This window comes from Borostomias antarcticus (genome assembly GCF_949987555.1).
Source record: "Borostomias antarcticus genome assembly, chromosome: 2".
Lineage (NCBI taxonomy): Eukaryota > Metazoa > Chordata > Actinopteri > Stomiiformes > Stomiidae > Borostomias > Borostomias antarcticus.
The window spans coordinates 20,339,067-20,362,696 of NC_140235.1; the positions used below are offsets into that span (position 1 = coordinate 20,339,067).

The 23,630-nt window shown below is 45.4% G+C and overlaps 2 protein-coding genes across 3 annotated transcripts; one reads left to right on the plus strand and one right to left on the minus strand.

Annotated features, from left to right (window-relative positions):
• ankha (ANKH inorganic pyrophosphate transport regulator a) lies at positions 1-11,028 on the minus strand (the record flags this gene model as incomplete). Its single annotated transcript, XM_084452663.1, has 12 exons — positions 10,902-11,028; positions 9,389-9,605; positions 8,993-9,111; positions 8,557-8,640; positions 7,578-7,748; positions 7,295-7,432; positions 6,558-6,650; positions 6,344-6,436; positions 4,403-4,532; positions 4,110-4,233; positions 492-591; positions 1-123 (listed from the first exon to the last, which is right to left on the minus strand). The coding sequence occupies exons 1-12, from the start codon at positions 10,995-10,997 to the stop codon at positions 1-3; spliced, it is 1,488 nt and encodes a 495-aa protein (XP_084308789.1). The 5' UTR covers positions 10,998-11,028.
• Positions 11,029-20,228: 9,200 nt separating this feature from the next.
• myca (MYC proto-oncogene, bHLH transcription factor a) lies at positions 20,229-22,075 on the plus strand (the record flags this gene model as incomplete). Of its 2 annotated transcripts, none has more annotated exons than XM_084450320.1 (2): positions 20,229-20,862; positions 21,406-22,075. In XM_084450320.1, the coding sequence occupies 2 exons, from the start codon at positions 20,229-20,231 to the stop codon at positions 21,963-21,965; spliced, it is 1,194 nt and encodes a 397-aa protein (XP_084306446.1). In that variant the 3' UTR covers positions 21,966-22,075. The 2 variants fall into 2 exon arrangements, with proteins under 2 accessions (XP_084306446.1, XP_084306445.1); XM_084450319.1 differs by having other exon boundaries at positions 20,229-20,853; positions 21,337-22,075.
• Between the last annotated feature and the right edge of the window lie 1,555 nt (positions 22,076-23,630).

Sequence of the window (23,630 nt, forward strand, 5' to 3'; positions counted from 1 at the left end):
CTACTCCTGCTCCTCCTCCTCCAGCTCCTCTATGGCCTCCATTTGGGTCCTGGAGCGCACCTCACTCATGGGGGCGGAGTCATCTCCTTCCTCCACCAGCTCATTCGCCATCTCGTTGTTTCTCTGAGGAAAAGAGGGAGGGGCCAAAGAGAAGCAAAGCCTTGTTAGCTTTTCATGTCGTACTTCCATGCATTTCTATTTTATTGAACCTTTATTTCGTCAGGCAAGTCATTAAGAACAAATTCTTATTTACAATGGCGGCCTGGGAAGTGACAAGAGCCATTTAAGGGGAAAGGGAGGTGAGAAAGGGGGCGTCATTCCTGACCGCAAGCATGCACTGGTTTCTCAGACAAAACGTGAATAATCTTTAGTTGGATCTTCGATATATGTTAAGGTATTATTGAGGTACGGTATCATGAAGGACATGTATTATTACAGCATCAACATGTATGGTATTATTAAGGTATATTGTCTTCTGTAGGTATTCTCACCTGTTGTCTGTATACATAGCAGGCAGCTATGGCAACCATGGTAGACTCCCCTATGAAACCAGCCAATAGGGACCCAACGCCGAGAGTGGCCCCGTGGACCCTGAAATACAAACCAGTAGATACATCAGCACTGGAACCACTCTGACCAGTAGCACCCCATTACACAGGCCATGGTTGATACATATTTACTTTATCAGATGCAGGAAACATACACTCAAACCTGCTTCCCAAAACCGGTGGAGGAAAACCAAGTTACTTACTCAGCTTACTAACTTTGAAAACACTGAATTGAATAGACAACAACAAAAACCAGTCATGCAACACGGATGATTGAATCAGAAAAAACTGCTTGAAACAAGTCTACCTTGTAATAAATACCATATTTTTATTGGAACAAGTGTAACCCATATATATGTCTCAGCATGCCCAGGGTGGGACTTAAACCTCGGTCTCCCGTGGGACATACACCATTTTAACCAGCTACCCTTGGAGTGACTTTAACCAATAACTCACTACCAACTCGGGACTCACAAGGACTCCATTTCACTCGATAACACAAGGCTTCATGATGTGCTCAAAAACAGCTACGGTATATACTGTAAACACAACCTATTGTCATCATTTGTTAATTCTGCAGCGCTCTAAAAAAAATGGTTTTATGGTTCAAATATGACCTTGCAGAGAATATTGGCTGTTGACAGTATGGCATGCATCACTGAAAAGTAGTTAGTAGCTCTGTTAGATCAAATTTGCCTCAAACAAGATTCATCTTTGACTCAAGACAGACCACCCCTCCCCTTCCTCCCTGGGAACAAGTTTTCTCGCAGTATGGTGTTGTACTCCCAATCTGTCTGGCACCCCTCCCCCCATGCAAACCCAACCTCTCACACAACACACCCTCTCTCCCACAAGAATACCCCTTTGCTCTGTCATCACAACTCCTCCCCTTCATAATGTTTTGTTTACACACAAGGGAGCTTTTTTCCCCCTCGTAGACAAGCAAAGTGTCATCTTGTGTAGGCGTGGCACGAACAACATTAAACAGATTTCTCTGAACATTGGTATCTATTTAAGGCTTGTTTGAGTTCTTGTCAATTTCATTCTGCAGTAGCATATATCTATTTGAGCGTGAGCTTTGATCATGACAGTAATATGGAGGAGAGAGCAGGCTGAAATTGAAGAGGATGTGTCTGAGGGTGAGTATGGTGTTGAGTATGATCCTGAACATGAAGACTAGAACCACTAGAACCAAGACTAGGACCACTAGAACCAGCACCACTTGACACATGTGAGAAATGCATCTGCAATCATTGAGTCCATCCTCACTTCCTCCATCACCATCTGGTACTCCGCTGCTACAGCCAGAGACAGGGCCAAACTGCTGCGTGTCATCCGCTCCGCCAAGAAGGCGATCAGCAGCAACCTGCCTTCTCTCCAGGCCCTGCACGACTCCAGGACCTGAAGCGGGGCCAGGAAGATTGCGGCCAACCCCTCCCACCCCGACCACGATCTCTTCGTTCAACTCCCCTCCGGCAGGAGGCTGCAGTCCATCAGGACCACGTCTGCACGCCACTGAGGCAGCTTCTTCCCCACGGCCATCAGCCTCATCAACAAGGCTCAGGTCCCCCTCTGACTCCCGCCCTGCCCCACCCCGGACTCTGCCACCGTTGAGATACTTGCACATGACCGCCGAATGTACTGTGTATACGATGCACCGCACGCACATACTGTATCACGCCACACATACTATATACACACTCACACACACATTACACTTTGCACACTCACTGACCGCACTACATTTTGTATATTGTAATTTTAATCTTATTTTGATTCGTATTTTGCACTGCTCTTTGCACTGTCCTGTCTATGTCCCTTCGATAGTCCCTTCTCGTCCCTGCACCCTGTCCAATGTCTCCATGTTTTGCCCGAAACAAATTCCTAGTGAGTTGAAAAACTACAACGGCAATAAAACAAATTCTGACCTTCTTCTTCTTCTTCTCAAGGAGCAGTCAAACAATCACATACTGTGATTCATGCATGTGAACACAGACACACCATATTTTTCATGTTCAATATTCAATTTTAATGTTATTTTGAACACATCCACTCGCTCCCACTCTCTCATTCATGTTCAATTTGCATCTGCTCTTTTGAATAAAATAAAGTCCATGTTTTCGGGTCAATTTTGACTGGTAACACCACAGATGTTGGCTAATACTACAAAGTTCTAAAAAATAAAAATAATAATAATACACAAACAATTTATTCTAGAAAGTGTGTTCTAATATTAGACTATTATAGTCAGATTACATAATTACCCATTGCTTTCACTGCAGGAAATATGAGTGAATTTAAACCTTTTTTTTATTAAAACAAGTGGTATATTGTAAAATAAATGGCAAATGGCAAAAGTTTTAACAGTGGTTATGAAGACATAATAAGTAAAAAAAACAATATTGGATAATAATCATTGTTTTTTTAGTGTTTTGAGCTGAGTAAATCATGGGCCAAATTTGATCCGCTAACACAAAAGGCAACTTTGTGGGCAACTTTCTAACACATTAGGCAGGCTAATCATTTGTCATCTGTATGGTAGATATGGTAGAACGAGACAAACGTTCTGGAACTAGCATCTCCTCGTCTTTTCTATCTGTCTATTCTACTGAACTAATAATGTGTGAGATGTAGGCTGATGTACATGTATGTGTGAGATGTAGGCTGATGATAGATGTCGGGTGATGTGTATCTATGTGTGTGTGTGTGTGTGTGTGTGTGTGTGTGTGTGTGTGTGAGAGAGATACAGGCTGATGTACAGTATATACTGTATGTGTGACATGTAGGGTGATGTATGTGTGGTTTTTTGTGGTATGATGGAAAATCCTGAGCCAGATGTGTCATCTGCCAGTCCGCCAGCTTTCCCATAAACCAAACCCTAACGGTGTGTGTGTGTGTGTGTGTGTGTGTGTGTGTGTGTGTTAAGACCTGGTCCTGGCTACCAGCCTCTCAGGGAAAGGATGATAAAGTATTGTTCACACGTCCAGTCTGAAGTGACTAATATACCATTTGTTGACGTTTTTTGTGGGTTTATTTTACATTTATGTAATTAACTATTTATAGATTTGTAATTTAGGTCCGCTTAAAATCTGACTTCTGGTCATGGGACTCGAGTCTGAAGGTGTCAAGTGATTTATTTTGGCTGAAGTCAAAGTGCTTTTTCCGTCACTCCCTATGCGACACAGTGATTACATCATCGCACTGCGACACAAACAACGTACGGGTGCATCTCCTGCACGGAAACAGTAGGATCGCACGAGTAACGTTCCATGATGAAGACGTGGGTGTGCTGCCCTCTGTCACTGTGTGGGGATGCGTTGGGGCAAGAAGAACAAGCACCTACAGCACGCAGCGCGCAGTCTCTTCGTTACTATGACTAGCGTAGCCATGATGGCAGTCAATCTGAAAGCTCAGGAATCCGATTTATCCACTTGTGAATGCTGTTTGAACAGTCAGTATTACAAAACTGACTTGGAAAAACAAAACCGATTTGAGCAGTAAGGTTTGCAGTGAACAAGGCTACAGAGATACACGGTCTTAATCTTGTGGTTGGTGACTTACCCCATATAAGGCAGCACAACCAGGCTGGTGATGAGGACGATGATGCGCAGCACGGAGCTGGGGGCCAGCACAAAAGTCTTCTTCAGGGTCATGAGCCACCCAGTCAGATGGGCCCGAACCGTCACTACACACACAGACACAGAGACACACACACTTAAGAGCAGCAGTACTGTGTTGTCGTTGCAGGTACGATACAGTAGTACAGTACTATTATAAAATAGGCTCTGTTGTGACAGGATGTTAGATACAGTAATGTTACAGTGGATTCGGTGTTACCTAGCTATCAGTCTCACCTGGCAGAGGGAAGAAGGAGAAGATTCGGAGGGGAACCACACACAGCTCGGCGAAGGAAAACTCCACCCCAATGATATCGACCAGAATCTTCTCTGATACGTGAGGCGTCCAGAACACCACAAAGCAAAGCTGGCCAAACATAAACAGATGAGTGAACTGGGTGAACTCACGCAGCACGCAGGCAGGGCCGGGCCACCGTGCAATCACCAGCCAAAACAGCCTCTCTGGAGTGGAGCGGGTTTCACATCGTCCGTTGGCCGCTTGAACTACACAGCACATGGTGTTGTGTGCGAATATCATTTTGAGATGTGGGAACCATTAGTGAACACTGCTACCCAAAACCAGTGAAGGCAAATCAGGTTGTATCGGCTTTTTTGTTTTTGTTTTTTGAATAGAGAACAGAACAAGAGCAAACAGCCCTGCAATATGGATGATTAAATCAGACAGAACTGCTTGAACCAGATCTACCTTCTCTAGTCACCTGTAAGGTACATCCTGTACAGTAATTGAGAGGCAAGATAAGGGCTTTACACAGAGTTTCCACAGAGTTTTTCTTTTCCTTTTACTAATCGGTGGTTTCCCTCTCCTCCCAAACCTGGGCTCATCTCCTCAGGCATGTTTATTTCCGTGAGGCAAAAGATCAGCTAAATGAGTGGTGTTCCTGCCATGGTGTTTCTGTATACACTCCTGTGTGTACATTTTACTGCCCAAGCTGCTGGTTTTTTTTCTGTTTTTCTCTCTCGCAGATGCAATCAGGACAAGTTGCGGCAGGAGGGCTGTCAGGCTGCCTGTATTTTCTTAAACCCTGCAGGGTCATGCCTATCTGGATTCCTGCCTATCTGGCACATGGCCTCCGCCCTCCTGTTTACATATCTGCGAGTCCACATCTGCTGTTTTTTTGTCCGCCCTCCACCTACTTAAAACCCCAACCTTGGCCACAGAGCGTCCTGTTTTTTCGGAATCCCAGTCGTTCAGACGACTTTGCCCAATCGAGCACACAGCGACTCTTGTTTTGTTTCTCGCCAACATCTATCTGCCGTTGACGCCGAGATCAGGGGGGGAATGTCAGGCTTGACGCGAGGGCCGACCCACTCAGTATCTTCTGGAATGTTCTTCTTTCTCACAGGCCCTTTTCAAAACAACCATTATCACGCTGCTCGCCGCTACACACACTGTACACATAGCAGGGGGGGGACGTTTATTCAGTGCTCCGTCACTGAGCCCTGTCATGCACTGTAACGCGTTTCTGTAATGGATAGAGGTTTGGACACTTGTTTACCAATAAACCACTTGATGTGAATACCTGGTTTATTACACTCTACAAAAGGGTGCAATGACAACCTCTCTCTCTCTCTCTCTCTCTCTGAACTTCAACTGACAAACGCTCACGTGAAAATACTTTAATCCCAAACAGCATGAAACCACTTCCTCCTCGCCTGTAGACGCGAGCGCAGTTGAAAAGCTCACGCTGCAGCCTCAGTCTCGAGGCGTTCCGCCCCGGAACACACGTGATCTGCTCGGCTTTCAGCCGGATCCGGGCCGGAGCTGGGCGGATCTGTTTGCTATGTGGGATCACTCCTCCTGACCTAATTTCTTGTCATCTGTCGCTTTCAACAAGGACTTAATAAGTAGGCAAGTCCCCAAAATGACTTAGTGGAGGAATCTGAGAGGGGCATCAACAGGGAGCTCAGAGTATGAAGTCAAGCATGTCTCCACAGAACACTGAAGGGATGGATGCCTTCATGAGTCGTGCTCATAGAACCTGCCCGCTGTAGGGCAAGACGATTGTAGTGCATTTGTAGTGTTTAACAAGGCTTTGACTATGTTCGGAGGGGCAGGTCATCCCAACCAATTTTGTTTTTCTTTTTTGAGAGAGTATACTTGTTGGGTTTCATCCAAACAATACACCAACTGAACATCATCAATCCAAAGGGCCTCACCGTGAGCGAGAGGGCCAGGCAGCAGAAAGTGAACTTTTTGATGTGTGACTTGCTGACCGGGGTGCCAGCGATGAGCTTGTTGCTGGGACTATTCTGTTTGCGAGAGAGAACAGAGTTAGGGGGTAAAGGAGGTCACCTTTACACTTCCTGTCCTGACGAGCACACTGCGGCGCTGTGCAGCACCAACGAGAGGATCGGGTGACACCGGGCTTACCTTGTCAAAGGCCGGGTAGACCGCCCTTAACTCAGTTAGCCAGCCGTAAGGCATGTGACCCACGGGATAGGTGGCTGTAAGCACAGCCACAGCCTGCAACAGAGAAACAGGACAGTTATTACTCATACTCACATACCGGTGGGATTTTTTTTTGAGGGGGGGGAAAAAAAAAGAGCTGAGCTCACTTCCTCAATTGTGTGCAAGCATGTGCGAGCGTATTTTTCGCGTGTTTATACCGAGGCTAGCACCTCGGGCACTTGTCAAAGTCGTCATTGTGTGACAGACAACAACAGGCGGTGACGGCCCGGAGCAGAGGGACAGTAGAGAGGCGCGCAGGAATGTTTTCAGTCTCTCTGTCAGTGCCATCATCCCCTCTCAGAGGTTTCCCGTCTATATGGTGATTCATGCAAACCGCTGGGCTCTGGGTGACTTCCAGCTGGTACTAGTAAACAGCTCTGTATTGTCTCTAGTTTGGTCTTTGAGCGTAATGAAAGCTCCAGCATTTTGGCATTTCAACTGTGGTACAATGAAAACAGAACTAGCCTATTGACAGTTGGACCAGCCTATAATACGTTGTGGTACAAGTTAGTTTGTGTACTAATAAGTACAGTACGCAAGCTAATGATTAAGAAAAATCCTGAAAAGCACCAAAATGTTTTGCGAGTTCTCCAAGCCTACAGAGTGACCAGTGGTTTGGTAGCTGGGGTACTGGGCTGGGGGGCAGACTGGAGTCTCACCTCTGTAGCGGCCCCATCTCTACCCTTGAGGTCTCGGGACACAAAGAGGTTGACGATGGGTCTGCTGATGCGTTGGGTGGCCAGGATGAGGGCCAGAGGCCACCAGAAACTCAGCATCTTCTTGATGGTAGCGTCGCCCTGCGAGAGTCAAAAGGAGGTTAAGGGCAACGCCTGATGTGCAGATATGGAGGTCTTACAGAAGATACCTCTTCTTAATATAAGTGCTTAGTGATTTTTGCAGGGCCCATCGTCCGTTTAAATAGAGACCGCACAGGGAGCATACCCCCACGTCCATTCCGCTGGAGTCGGGGATGTTGTCGTGGACGTTGCAGTAGTAGCCCAGGCCAACGATGGTGAACCGCACCAGGGCGCCCATATACAGGGACAGAATGGGAATGAGCAGAGGCTCCACACACTCCAGGTTACTGTGGAGCAGGATGGCCACAAACACAATCTGCCAGGACAGACAGAGAGACAGACACACTGTCAATACTGACTCATAACCAAGTCATCATCATAGTCTACCAAATAAGGGTCTACTGCAAGGTCTACACTTGAGAGAAATTACAAATTACATTATGGTTATTTCTTGTTTTTGTGTCATTAAATAATATTACTTAAAGGTCCTACGAGGAGTTTCGGGAAGCGGAAATGTTTTCCGCCCAAAAAGACCACATTTCCCATGAGCCTCCCCCACGCACTGTCGTAAACCTTAGCTACCTGAGCCGGGTGTTTTGAAGACGGAACGATGGCCACCGACGAGGTAATTACATAGGTCTTACTAGTAACGTTACTTTTGACAATATATAACGGTCATATTTAAATTATTCTTCGTCTTGTCGGCAGCGTAGGCTACTGCAGTAAATCGTTTCGTCATTCCAAGAAAGTTCTGGACGACCCGACCACGAAATAATAATCTAAAAACAAACTACATACAAGAAACGACATTTGTCAAAAATGGACACATAAACAAGTGTGGGTAATGTAGATTCACCCACATTAAAATGAGACTGTTTCGTAACCAAAAATAAACTCCTCGGGGTCCCTTTAAGTTCTGTGGTGTAGTGGTGACCAAAAAAGGTGGGTATACAACAATAGCTCATAGCATTCGCTGTAATTGAACGGTTTTTACATCGGTGTTGATTGAGAAGTATGTTGTCTGAGTTCATGGAAAAACAATGTAAGTGGATACCACTGTGTGCTACCTCTGTGTACCTCCACTAAGGGCACTTTAAACCAAGGAACCAATTAGCTCCTGTTACCTGGGAGACAACATCTGAGATGGAGGCGGATCCAACTATGACGCTGTGCTTGTGTTTGAGGAGGATGCCAGCATGAATCCATGCCTGAAAAAAATCCACAAAAAGAAACGATAAAAGCTTCATGAAAACCACCAACGAATCAAAGCACACCGAGTGCCGACAATGTTCTTGGCTGGTGCCAACAAAAGGCCCCATTCTGACACGTTTTTTTCTTAGCCACAGATAGAGATGATGTAGGACGAACCTGGGAGTGATTTATACACACATTTATACACACATACACACACAGCGTCTCCATTATCGAGACCGGCAGCATGAGTCACGGATTATGAATCATTTTTCTAGGTCAGGAGTTTTTAAGATCGTCTCTCTCTCCCTCTGCCGCCATGACTCTATCTCTGAAGGGCCACGCTCCGAGTCCAACGGGGGAACTCACCATGGCGTCCAGCAGTGGGAAGGCGGCCAGGTAGAGGAAAGCCTTCCTGGTCTTGTTGCCCACAGAGTCATCCACATGGTGGAGCTTATTGATGATGTAGTATCCTAGGTCGGTGTGGGCTGGAACAGGGAGGATGGACGCGACAAGAGTGCAGAAAGGGTCACAGGAGTGAGCTACAGTAGTAGCCCTAAACAAGAAAAGCCAAGGCCTACTGGATGGACTTTGAAAGACCTATAGCTTTTATCTTTGAATTGTGGGAAGCAGAACATGAAATGAACACCGATACGGTAGCCTGCAGACAACTCGCCTGTAGCCTATGAGAGTTTTTACATAGGCCTGTAGCCTTTGTTTGTGCAAGGTGTTTACAGTAGTGTGAGTGGCCTCCTCTAAACTCACCTATGAGGACATGAAGGATGAAAGCTATGACCCCTGCTGTCACCATACAGAGCACAGCCTTCCTCCTGTCCCTCCTGCTGTTGACAAACACCAGACCCACGTTCTTGAAGTCGCTCATGGGCCCCGTGAAGAACTTCATCAGGGAGTAGGCCAGCCCGTAACTAGCCAGCATTTCAACCGCATCCTCTTTGACTGTGGCTATGCCCCTGTTCAGGGCCTGAGAAACACAGCAACACAGCGGGGGAGGGGAAGGGGGCAACACACAACTAACGTGAGATAGGATCAAAGATTACTCCTCACTGACACTACACCATCAGCTGATAGCTAATATCAATGCTGTAAATAGGGAATGTAGGATTTCTTAATCACGCAGCGGGTTTAGCCAGTGTACAAGGGTTTTACAAGGAACACATTCATTTGGAAGTAGCATAAGCATTTTGGTGTCACACTTGGCCCACATAGTGTCTAGATGGTGAATCTGATGAGGATATTGCAACGCTGTTCTCCGTGACACAGCGGGTCATGATACGAACCTGCTGAATTAATCATAGCCGAAGAAGACACCGTTCCCATTTAGCTTTGCCTCCAGATTCAGAGCTTCCACAGCTGTGTTTCCATAGAAGGGAGCTTGTTCTATTTATATAAACTCACACAGCCATTACATAAGTAATCCTAACCTCTTGGAGCCTCACACAGTGCCATGTACTTTGACTCCTACTGTACACTGATCAAGAATAGCAGCTGAGGCCTAGGAAGTTGTCTGTCAACTGGCAGGGGGTGAAAGGGCAATGTCAATACAGGCCTGTCTGTGTACACCCACATTGTGGTCATACATGCACTGTCATGTAATTGTTTACAATCCCTAAAAAGCGAAAAGGAATGTGTCTATACATATCTGGAGTAATTTAATAGGTCCAGAGAGTGAAAAACATCTAGTACAGTAGTTATCCCAATCCCCTATTCCCCTCCCCCAGTCACAATTAGACCTAGACTAGTTCAGACAAGAAGTTAATACAAATCATGTTTAGACTTGCTAAATGTCGTATGACTCAAATTACTACAGGACTAGTCAATGCAGGGTAATTCAATTATCTAACGTTCAATTGAATTATCTAACGACTTCATAGTCATTGCGCCACTGTACATAGCCTACCGCCCACAAAACAGCCATCCGATGTACTAGACTCGCTCGCTCTGCCACCATGTTACAGCAATCCTCCCTCGGCACCTGGGATGAATGTATCAGCATCTAAACTATCACAATATTGACACAGCAGCGCATCTTCTTGAATAATAACGTTATGTGTTTTGCACCGCACCTAAAATAACCATAACGAAAGGCAGCTAACCGTTAGCTAGCTAACGTTACTTGACCAGACGCCAGCTTTGCCAGGCGGTGTTTTGGTACTAGTGTATTTTTTAGTTTACATAATATAACGTTAGAGCTTGGTAGCTGACAATTGGCGTGTCGTCTCCTTACATCATTTTTTACATTTCATGCAGCAAAACCTACCTGTTCTCCGAGGTCGATGGCTACATTGGTGATAGCCAAAGGCACCAGAAAGCGGATGAGAGGCCAGTACGGACTGAGAGATGGAAATTCCACCATGATCCAGCCGGGGTGACAGGACGAGGGGCATCTGCCGCTGTGTTGACTGTTAAGGTTACGTTTTGTTAGCTAGAATTGACTGTCAAACCCCCGAGTCCTCACGAAATAAATGCCAATTCAACTGATGATTACAACTGGCGAAGATTGCCTCCGACAGAGGTAAAGGAGGCGAAGGTCACCAGAAATTTCCGATGAGCGCATCCTCTTTACCGCCCGGCATCAGAGAAGGGAGAAAATTACAGCTAAGGGCGTAAATCCTCAGAGAATACTCGAAACGACGTTTGCGATAAGGATCAGTTTAAAACAAAACATAAGCCTGTGTCCCAGTTAGATTTGGTGAGAAGTAGCATCTGATGCAGTGTTCTTATGCCAGGCATCTTTCCCTCCCAGAAAAACATCCCACGTGGGTCGGCACATTAAAGCCTGCCTCCCTCTGGTCCTTGACGTCACTTAGTCTAAATGTAGATATTGAATGCAGAAATTAGGTTTACTCATTGATTATTGATTCCAAAATGTTTTGTCTGATTAATAATCTTTATTATTTCTCTGCATGAAAATGACAACATATCTCAAACATTATGCCATAAACAGAACATATGGTTGGCTTAGCTATTACAATGTAATGTCGATTTCTATCAGTTGTTTAGGCTACTGTAGATTTCCAGCGGTACCAACAGCTAATTGGCGATAAGCATCGATACAGTTTGACATTTTGGCCTACAAGGGAGAGTTAATTTATGGCCAAACCCTGACCTCTTGTGGTTGAAAAGTGAAAAGACAGACAGACATGCAATTGAAAATGAATATTTGTTAGCCTACTTTATATACTCAAAAGGTGTGTGTGTATGTGTGTGTGTGTGTGTGTGTGTGTGTGTGTGTGTGTATGCGTGCGTGCGTGTGCGTGCGTGTGTGTGTGTGCGTGCGTGTGTGTGTTCCTGACATGTAGGACATGAAACCAGTTGATTGGGGACAGCATGTCAAATTCGGGACAAAATTGGTGGCCCCAATTGGGTTTTGCGGTTTGGTTAGGGTTAGTGTTAGGCTTGGGGTTAGGCTTTTGATTAGGCTAAGCCTGGGGGGGATATGGAATGAATGTAAGTCAATGCAATGTCCCCAAAAGTACTCTTGTTCAAGAGATTCAAGATTATTTTATTCATCACATGTAATGTATGGGTGTACAGTTTTAAAAGTTAAAATTAACAAAATTACAATTTTACAAATGACACAATAGGAACACTTTCTATAAGTACAACCAGGCCAGGCCATCGGTAATACACGTTTGCAGCCCAACTAACAAGAATGTGGACTTAATCATACTTAGACAACAGAACGTAATGAACATACAAATCAAACAAAGTACAGTTACTCTTGGCACAATAGCCTATTACATGATAATAGCAAAGACTAGTACGAAGAAGCTATCAAAATCCCTACCGAAGCCATAGCTAGCAACATAGGGCTAACACTAATCTACTGGGCATTTCTAAGCAATGATAAAACATTGTGGTAGAATCTCACCATTAAGGGATTGAACCAGTACACTTTCGTCACCTTGTTCCTCACACTGTTAACCATCTCTATACTAATAAAAGACTTACAACTAAAGAGCTATAACACAATATCTGGCGGCTAGGCTAATGTTACGTTAGCTAGCTAACATTAACGCTAGTTAGCTAACCTAAATGTGTCAGCTAGCTAAGATAGCTGCCGTAACGTGAAGTAGCGTTAACATTTGAGTAGTAAATGTTCCCTCAATACACCGGACATTTAAAAAAAACATGTTTTATGTGATGTTTGTATACAGCTTTACATTTTAAACCAGAATTTACCTGACCTGTCCGGGGCGTAGTGTTGAGCTCATCAGTGATTAGGTTGTTCAAGACGGAATTTTGACGGTATCCCAACCGAGTTCCATCATGGGAAAAGGGACAGGGGAGGGAGTGCCATGCAAGCGGAATTCCGGCGGTATCTCAACAGAGGTCCACATGAGTTTTACCATCAGAACAGGGCAGGGCGACAGGGCAGGGCGTCAGCGTGTGCCAATGCGAGTGGAATTCAGCTCGGAAACCGCTACCGAGAAATTCTCCAGCTGTTTAACAACGGTGCAGCTCTAGACACCCCCCGGTAGAAACACTCCAGCAGACTGTCGTTCTGATTCCTATGGAGGACCGATATCTGTGTGCTATCTGGGAAAAGGTTGGAGTGAAAGGATGAACGTGTGGAGGTTTGGGGTCCCATAAAATCATTCCCATCAGGTCTTGAACCTCGTTCTCCCAGGTGGGAGTCCAATACTTTCACCGCTACTCTACTTGTGCATTGGAGATTGGCGTATTGATTTTGGTGTCCTTCTTTATTTTGGTGTGCTGGGACTACTGCCTCTTGTGGTGCCAACAGAGAAATGCAGGTCAACATTGACCGGAGGGAGGGAGGGAGTGACAACCGGACAAATGCTATCCTAGGTGCTGGCTTATAGCCACGCACAAAAATACCTGGGATGGGATAGATAAGGATCTGGATGGATTCAAATAAATAAATAATCCGGGGGGGAGATGGGTGAGTTATGTACATAAATAAAATCCCAGGGGGGCGGGTTAGATAGTCATTCAGGAGCCGGGTCGCTTACGGGAAGAAACTCTTCCTGAGCCTCTCTGTGCTCGCCATGTGAGAGAACAGTCAATTTCCTGGGTGGCTGGGCTTTTTCAGGATCCTGTTGGCCTTGGTCTTGCATCTTCTGGTGTAGATGTCCTCGAGGTGGGGGAGTGGCCAAGGAATGTTTAGTTCAGCTGACCGTACCACTCTCTGTAGGGCCTTGCGGTCCTGAGAGCTGCTCTTCCCGTACCAAGTTGTGATATTCCCAGTCCAGGTGCTCTCGATCGTGGATGAGTAGAAGCTCTGTTGGATCTGGTGGGACGCTCGGAATTCCCTCCGTTTCTGAGGTAGTACAGTCTCTGATGTGCTTTCCTCATTAAAGTGTCTGTGTGTGTTGACCATGTCAGGTCCTTGGTGATCAGGACACCAAGGTACTTGAAGCTGTATACTCTCTCTACAGGGGTCCTGTTGACTATTAGAGGGGTGTTGTTCCTCTCCTGCTTCCTCTCAAAGTCCACCACCATCTCCTTTGTCTTGCTGACATTCAGATGGAGGTTGTTTTCCTGACACCACTGGGTCAGGAGTCTAACCTCCTCCAGGTAGGCCTTCTCATCATTGTTGGTGATCAGGCCTATCACTGCTGTGTCATCAACAAACTTGACAATGGTATTGGAGTCGAAGGTGGCTGTGCAGTCGTGCGTGTACAGGGAGTAGAGTAGAGGGGACAGCACACAGCCCTGGGGGGCTCCCATGTTGAGTGTGAGCTGACCCAGGTGTGATTGCCCATCTTCACCACCTGGGGTCTGTCTGACAGGAAGTCCAGGATCCACATTCAGAGGGGGTCGTTTTGCCCCAGGACGGTTTCGGGGTTATGATGAGGATGTGAGCTATGTTCTGTGGATCTGTTGGGTTTATATGCGAACTGCAAAGGGTCTAGGGTGCTGGGCAATGAGGAGCAGATGTGTTCCTTGACCAGCTTCTCAAAGCACTTCATCACCACAGAGGTGAGAGCTACCGGGCAGTAGTGGGATGATGGAGGACTTCTTGAAGCATGTGGGGACAATTGACTGGGCCAGGTGTGTGTGTGTGTGTGTGTGTGTGTGTGTGTGTGTGTGTGTGTGTGTGTGTGTGTGTGTGTGTGTGTGTGTGTGTGTGTGTGTGTGTGTGTGTGTGTGTGAGTGTGTGTGTGTGTGTGCGCACATGCATGTGTTCTTGAGTTGAGGCATTGCTGGGCCTAGAGTTACTAGCGCTACCAACTAGTGCTTCTATAAAGGTTTTTGAGCTGCACAATGCTCTAAATCTTTATAATCTTCCAGAGACCAGGAGGACATGGGCTGAATATGTCTGTCTTGCTCTGATGTCTCCTGTATTTGAAGTATACGCCTTTTTTCAGAATACGGTGACGTCCATATCAGTATAGAAGCTAGTACTTCTTAAAATTAACCTTCCTTAGCTTCAGGGGCCACAGTGTGTGAGTGGGCTCCCAGGCAATGTGGTTGATTAAGGGATCATCAATGCAAAAGCACACAGAAATAAAACACAATGTAGTGGGTTGCACTGATAGTTCCTGTATTTATGTTATGTCTGACGTATCACTTATGTGATGTGTCCAACTACATTATTTCTCAAATTAAAGCAGTAGTAAAGGCAAAATGCATGTTTAGCCCTGTTTTAAGGTTACTTATGATCATATACAATGGTTTAGATCAAAACGTTGACAAAACTAGCACTTTTGAGAAAGTCTGATAATTGCTCTACCACCATTTTGGTCATACAATGGATGTGGGTGGGCACCATTAAAAATCATTCAAAAAACATGTTAAACTCTAAATTTCAAAGACAAGAAGCTCACCAAGGGGGTAATTGGTGTCCGTTGGTGTTCTGACATCAAATTCGCCGCAAAGTATGAATCCTGTAGGGTTTTATTGAATTGAGAATTAGCATGTAACATAAGTGTGATTTTAAGCCTGAACTAGACCAGCAAAGGTGTGTGCTTTCATATAATTAAAGACGACTGCACTTGAGTCATGGTATTTGTCATAAATCTTTAGACATCTACAGACCTTTTTGGGCCATAGCTTATGAGCAATAGGCTATATGTATCCAATTGTACTAGTTTGGATACCCATTGGAGCTGTACATCTGCTATCAATACTGTACATCTGCTATCACTCCAGCTTAGCCCATCCAAATAACTTACCTGCTAGTCTTGATACCTGTTGGAGCAATCAGCAGTTGGCCTTTTAGCCCATTATATGCCCATCTCCCCTCCAGAACATAGTGGACATGTTGTGTTTGGCAAGTTCCATCTGGAGCGACGTGTAGTTCAGTGTTTATATCGAGGCAAACAGAATAATTTTGGGTAAAGCTACAGCTCCTTGCAACTGATGAGCAGGTAAAATATTTCTATAGCAGGCAGCTGGAACTGGAGATGGGGTTTTATTCCGAACAGTATTTCTATTGGCTAGCAGTATTTTATGTTAAAATTAGCCAAAACGTAAATTGTCAAAAATCCGAACCTGTCACGGTCTGTCTCGGACCCCTGCAGATACCCGTGAGTCTGAGGAAAGTCCGGATAGAGGGACGGACAGACAGAGGGACAGACAGACAGACAGACAGACAGACTCTCTCTGCTATTAGAGTCATTACTGATGATAATTATTATACACACCATTGTATCTTATATGACAGAGTTGATTGGCCGTCTTTAGAAAGAAGAAATTTCAAGGCATTGAAACATCAACATTGACCGGAGTAAGGGAGGGAGGGAGGGAGGGAGTGACAACCCGACAAATGCTATCCTATGTGCTGGCTTACACACATGCACAAAAAGTGAAAATATGGTGTATGCAAAGTGAAGGTGTGTGAAAAGTGCAAATGTGCATTGTTTGCATGTTAGTGTGTGTTTGTGTATGCACAGTCTGAGTCTGAGTGTGTCTGTGTCACAGGCAGGCAGGCAACAGGCCATTAGTGTCCACTGTTCAAGAGTCTGATTTCCTGGTGAAAAAAGCTGTCCTGGACCCTGCAGGTCTGGGCCTTGAGGCTGTGATACCATTTGTCAGATCGCAGCAGCTGAAACAGGCCATGATTGGGGTGGCTGGGGTCTTTGATGATCCTGGGGCCTTTACTGGGCGTTATCCTTGACCCAGACTTATCTTTTAAATCTCACATTCATGAAATCTCCAAAATAGCCTTCTTTCACCTTCGTTACATCTCCAGGATCCGTTCCATGATCACACAACACGATGCAGAAACCTTGATTCATGCCTTTGTTTCTTCCCGCCTTGACTATTGTAATCTATTTCTCTCTGGTTTACCCAAGTGCACTATTAAAAAACTTCAACTTGTTCAAAATACAGCTGCCAGAATCCTCACTCATACCAGGAAATATGATCACATCACCCCAGTGCTTAAGTCCCTTCAATGGCTCCCCATTCAGGCTAGAGCTGACTTCAAGGTCCTACTCTTAGCCTACAAATCTTTATATGGTCAAGCTCCATCTTATGTTTCTGAACTGATTATCCCTTACATTCCTTACCACTCCCTCCGCGCGCAAGATGCTTGTTACCTCGCTGTCCCCAGAATACATAAACAAACATCTGGTGGAAGAATGCTACGACCATTTATATGTTCAAAACAAGACTTAAAACTCACCTTTTTTCACAATACTTCGGCCCGTAATAACCTTGCTGTCCCCTGTTGCTTGTCCTGCTTGCGAGGCCTCAACAATGTTTCCCTGCTGTCTGTTGCTTTTTGCCTGTCTTTTTTATTTAATTGCCTGTCTTTTTATTTCACTATCTATTCTATATCTGTTTTTGTGCTGGATGTTGTCTATCTATTTGCTGTATGCTGTCTGTTACTCCTTGTTAGCATTTTTTTTTTCTGTGAAGTGTATTGAGACATCTTGGTGTGATTTTACACTCTAAAAATAAATAAACTTAAACTTAATAAACTTAATAAACTACTGGCACTCTGGCACCGTAATAGCTCCTGGGTGGATGGAGGCTCACATCCAATGATGCGCTGGACAGTCCGCCCTACCCTCTGCAGTGCTTTGAGGTTGAGGGCAGAGCAGTTCCTATACCACGCTGTGATGTTCCCAGTCAGGATGCTGTCAGTTGTGCCTCTGTAGAAAGCCTGTAGGACCTTGGGCCCCATTTCAAACTTTTTCAGTCATCTGAGGTGAAAGAGGCGTTGCTGTACCTTTTTCACCATATGGTCAGTGTGCACGTCTCAGGTTAGGTACTCTTTGATATGGACGCCGTGGAACTTGTAGTTGCTGACTCTCTCTACAGTGGACCCACTGATAAATGGTAAATGGTAAATGGACTGCACTTATATAGCACTTTTCCACCTTAGCGGCACTCAAAGCGCTTTACAATGGCCTCTCATTCACCCATTCACACACACATTCACACACCAATCGAGGTAGCTGCCATGCAAGTTGCTAACCTGCTCATTGGGAGCAATTTGGGGTTAGGTGTCTTGCTCAAGGACACTTCGACATGTGGACAGTCGGAGCTGGGATGGTGATGGGCTCCAGCCTCTCTCCTCTCTTCATGTAGTCTACAATCAACTCCTTGGTCTTGGCGACGCTGAGAGAGAGGTTGTTCTCCTGACACCACTGAGTCAGGTTGTTGACTTCTCTCCTGTAGGCCATCTTATTGTTGTCGGTAACCTATTACTGTCATGTTGTCTGCAAACTTAATCACCCTGGTGGAGCTGTGCGTGGCTACGCAGTCGTGGGTGTACAGGGAGTAGAGGAGGGGGCTCAGGACGCAACCCTGGGGGGCTCCTGTGTTGAGGGGCAGAGGTGTTGGGCCCATCCTCACCACCTCGCATCTGGCATTGTATACCGACAGGAGGTCCAGGATCCAATCGCACATGGTTGGGGTTGAGTCTTAGGTCCAAGAGTTTGGAGAAATTGTTCTAAATCTCTTCTTTTTTTTTTAAACTGTAGGTTCTCATATACTGTTTTACACCAGATGATCCTGACTGACCATTGACCATCCTCACAACAGGCATGAGAACGCTCAAAATCTCTGCCCTCCCCTCCTGCACTATTTAGCACCAGCAGAGGGCGCCCTACGCCCACTGAATCTTTCGTGGCTCCGGCGAGGCTTCAGCTGTCAGGTTTTGAATGGAATCCCCGCCTGCATGAACATGAGTAGCCTAGTTACACAAGCAAACAGATAATTCAGGAAGCTTTCCACCGTCCGTGGCACAACCATGGATGTATTAGGGCACAACTGCCCGCCTGCACGTGCCACTGCAGCAGAGACCGTGATCAAGGTCTGGGGGTCTTCGTCTTGGCATTGCCAGTCAGACTATGTAGGCTATGTAAGTGTATGTTTTAAGCAGCTTGTGTTTTGCCACTGAATGCATGGTCATAATCATTCCGACTCTAATGCTTACCCCAATTTCAATAATTATCAGTTGGAATCACCTGTAGCTGATATAGCCCTACAGCCACTGTGCGTGATCATCCCATTGCTGCATGGTGTGGTAGGTCGCATCACATGCACGTGCAGGGGATGGGGAGTCTCCCTGCACTTTGCCATGAAAGATGCGAGACAAAAAAAACACTTGTCTTTTGCAGTGATCTGTCGACCCCTTCCCAACGTATCACTATAAATCATTCTAATTTTGGTAGCCCTGTAAATGATAGCGTAGGTTTCATGTTTCTGAGTGATTTTTGGAACAAACTGAATTGCAACTCGGCTCAAACTGCACAACTGTTAGATTGAGCGCGATGTATCTTGACTCAAAAAAGGACTGCACTTACAATCACTTTCAAACCAACTTCGTAAAGTGCAAAGGTTGTTATTATGAAGCTTGTAGGGCTACTAAACATAGTCTACTACTCCTACTATAGTGGGCTTGTCTCGCCTTGCGTATCATTCGTCGTCAATGGAATACTGTGCCTTTTAAACCCCTCCCACTTAGTCTCCTTCCACCACACCAAATAGACCCAATTGAACAGGCAATTCCGTTAAACACATTATCGCGATGTCTAAATCATTTGCCGATCGTAAACTGTTCTACATGCTTTAACTATACGAACATTAATAAAGGAAACACTGATATCGCGTATTGAACTTAAAAGTGCATATTAGGTGGTTGGCGGGAAATTTCGGGGCGGAGTGATACGTGACGCACCAAGCACAACAACCTTTTTATTGAACCCCGCGGAATACTCAGCTGTGATTCACATGCAGCAAATGACAGTCTACACGTCGTTTTCAGACATAAGGTAAGGGGGTGTTACTCACATTGCGCTCATCGGGTACCACAGCTTTTGACCGTTCAATTTGCACTTGACGTTTTACTCGCCTTCGTTATTGCACTGCAAAACGGCTTGTTAAATGCACAAGTGCGATTATCCGCACATTGCAATTTTGCGTTTTGCCAGCTAGCGAATTATCACGAGCACCTCACAAACTGTCAGTTGCAAAGCTCTGCTGTTTCGATGCACGATCTTGCATTTTCGGCTTGGCAGCCAAACGTTAGCGAGCATGCTCTGCCAAACATGTTATCAGCTGTCAATGTTGGCATGCATTCAAAGTGGTGTACTCTTATGAAATTACTAACATTTACCTAATTTTCTTTCATTTAGCTACGGATAAAAGGACATCTACCATCATGCCGCTGAATTCAAATTTGGCGAGTAAAAACTACGACTACGATTACGATTCTCTCCAACCTTATTTTTATTGTGACAACGAAGAGGAGGATTTCTATCACCAGCAACTTCAGCCTCCAGCTCCAAGCGAGGACATCTGGAAGAAATTTGAATTGCTACCCACCCCTCCCCTCTCCCCGAGCCGTCGACCGTCGCTATCCAGTCTTTTCCCCTCCACTGCGGATCAACTTGAAATGGTGACCGAGTTTCTCGGGGACGATGTCGTTAATCAGAGCTTCATTTGCGATGCCGACTATTCCCAGACCTTTCTCGAGTCTATCATCATTCAGGACTGTATGTGGAGCGGCTTCTCGGCCGCGGCCAAGCTGGAGAAAGTAGTGTCTGAGAGACTCGCGTCTCTTCACGCTGCAAGGGAACCAGCTGTTGGACAGAGTGCGGATTGTACGGCTCGTTTGAACGCCAGCTACTTGCAAGACCTCAACACGTCGGCGTCAGAATGCATTGATCCCTCCGTGGTCTTCCCCTACCCCATAACCGAGATCCCTAAACCCAGCAAGACCACGCCACCCACGGACCTGGCTCTGGATACCCCGCCGAACAGCGGTAGCAGCAGCAGCAGTGGAAGTGACACGGGTATGTTGAGTACGCAATGTTTCGTGTTCACGGTGTGCTTTTTAACGGCTACGTAGGAAGCGTTGGGCAGAATACAGGGAACTCGGAATACAGACCCCAAACTAATTTCCAGGCTATGCCGCCCTTGAATGTTGTCCATGTTTACATGCATGGGAAATTAGTTTAACTAGTCCCCAGGCCTGTCTTTGTCAAGGGAAGTAATCTGAAATATTGTCATGCAGAGTCCCGTCTGTTGCATAACCCCCCCCCCCCTCATCTATGCTGCGCTGTAGACTGACTGCTATGCTAGTAGTTTTGAGGGAAGGGAAGCTGCATGTTACAATCAGCTGATGGGGAAGGAGGGGGCGGAGAATGGAATGCAGAGATTTTTTTTTCCCCCAACGTGTGCACACTGTGTTTAGTACCCAGCTGAGGAGAAACAGTAACGTGATTCACAATATTAAAGCCTTTTTCCCCCCCCTTTTCTCAATTCAGAAGAGGAGGAGGAGGAGGAGGAAGAAGGGGATGATGATGATGATGATGATGAAGATGATGAAGAGGAAGAGGAGGAGGAGATTGACGTGGTGACGGTGGAGAAGAGGCAGGCGGTGAGACGGTGTGACTCCTCGGCCAGCCCGCCGTCGGAGAGCAGACACCACAGTCCCCTGGTGCTGAAGAGGTGCCACGTCTCCACCCACCAGCACAACTACGCCGCCCACCCCTCCACCCGGCAGGAGCAGCCCGCCGTCAAGAGGCTGAGGCTGGAGAGCAGCGCCGCCGCCACCGCCGGCAGCAGGGTCCTCAAACAGATCAGCAGCAACCGCAAGTGCTCCAGTCCCAGAACATCAGACACGGAGGACTACGACAAGAGAAGGACTCACAACGTGCTGGAGCGCCAGCGGAGGAACGAGCTCAAGCTGAGCTTCTTCGCCCTCCGCGACGAGATCCCAGAGCTGGCGAACAACGAGAAGGCGGCCAAGGTGGTGATCCTGAAGAAGGCTACAGAGTGCATCTACAGCATGCAGACGGAAGAGCACAAACTGCTGTCCCTGAAGGAGCAGTCGAGGAGGAAATGTGAACATTTGAAACAGAAGCTTGCACAGTTGCAAGGCTCTCATGTTTGAGCCCACATCCATGTCAAAGACTTTTTTGGCCCTTCACGTTTTTTTATGCAAGTTCAAACTTGGTTTGTATAGTTCATATTGCATGCAAAATGCAAAAGGATGAAGTTGTTTGGAATCTTGTCTGATTTCAATGTTTAAACTGCCTCATAGAAGTTATGGGTGGATAAATATTTAAAGTTTATTTTTATTAATAAAATATGAAAAAATGGGGTCACACTTGTTAGTGCCCAACCTAAAATACATTTTTATGTTTTGTATATAATTACTATTTCCTAAGAAATGTATTTTTGGATCAAATCAAAGTTAAAACCCAGTTGTTTTCAGGAGGGGGAAGAAAGTGTTTGGTTTTCAATATTCTTTTGAAATATAAATGCATTTCTTTTTTAAAACTTGACTCTTTGATTCTCTTTACCAGAATGACTTCCATGGTGATTATGACACGTACACATGCATATAAGCTCTCTGAAATCCAAGTTACATCACATTAAGTCAATGCTGAAAGCACTTTGCACAGTTCCTACAGTGGTGAAGAGTTAACAGTCACCACTAGTACTAGTATTAGGTCACCTCTGTGTGGTCCTTTTGAAACCAGATAAGCTAATGAGCGGAAGAGGACACTATCTTGAGTCAAATGTATTTCAGATTTTCTTTAAAAAAAAAAAAAAAGGATTTACATTGGTTGTAGTACGCATAGTTTAAGATAAGGCACTCAGCATAAAGTGTCATTATTGAATTTCACAATTGAATAGTAATTGATTTTCCTTAGAATATAGTATGACCCATCTAAAGTATATTGCCCAGTGAATCAATACAGATGAAGTTATGATCCTAGAAGAGATCAGTTCAAATTGACACAGACAGACAAACAGCGTTTAGCTTCATGGAAATTCTCAGGCAAGCCCACATTCATGTTCAGTGGTTATGTAGTAAATTAAGTCATTTCTTAACCCACAACTCCATATAGGCTACTGCTTTTCGGAGCTTAGAGACCATATATAAAGCCTACTGTAGTTGGAACGATGAGGCTTCAAACTTATAGTTTACTCAATATACTCAATTAACTCACTGTTTTTACCTGATGATAAGCTGAATGGCAAATATGCATTACACAACCATGGGAGCTAAAACAAGAATGCATTTGTTGAGCTCTATGATTTATTCCATTGTAATAGCTCTCAGTGGGGATTTAACATCACATGTGGATGCGCTGCCTGCGGTCGGAGCGAGCGGCCCCGTGACGTCACGCACTGTATCTGACTGTATGCAGAGCGCTCCATGGAGCGCGTGGTCGCGAGCACATGGAAATGAGGTCGAGATTTGTGTCTCAAAGACGCGCAGCTATCCATCGGAAATGGAATATAAATAATCTTTCACACAATACAATAAGTGATCTGGTAAGCTGCCTCTATATTTTCAATCTACGGGCTGCATTGCTTTTATATCGATGTTTTAATGTCCAACCTAAATCCTTATTCATCGTAGCCAGATTAACTAATGCAAGTAACGTTAGACTTGTTTTGCTATAAAGCGAAAACTTAAATACGATTAGTTTATGTTACAAACTAAATGTGTTCTTCAGGGTTCAGATTTGTGTCAGTATCCTATTGTGTTTGATTGGCCATAAAGACTATAGGCTAATTGATAGCCTAAGCCCTTGCTGAATGT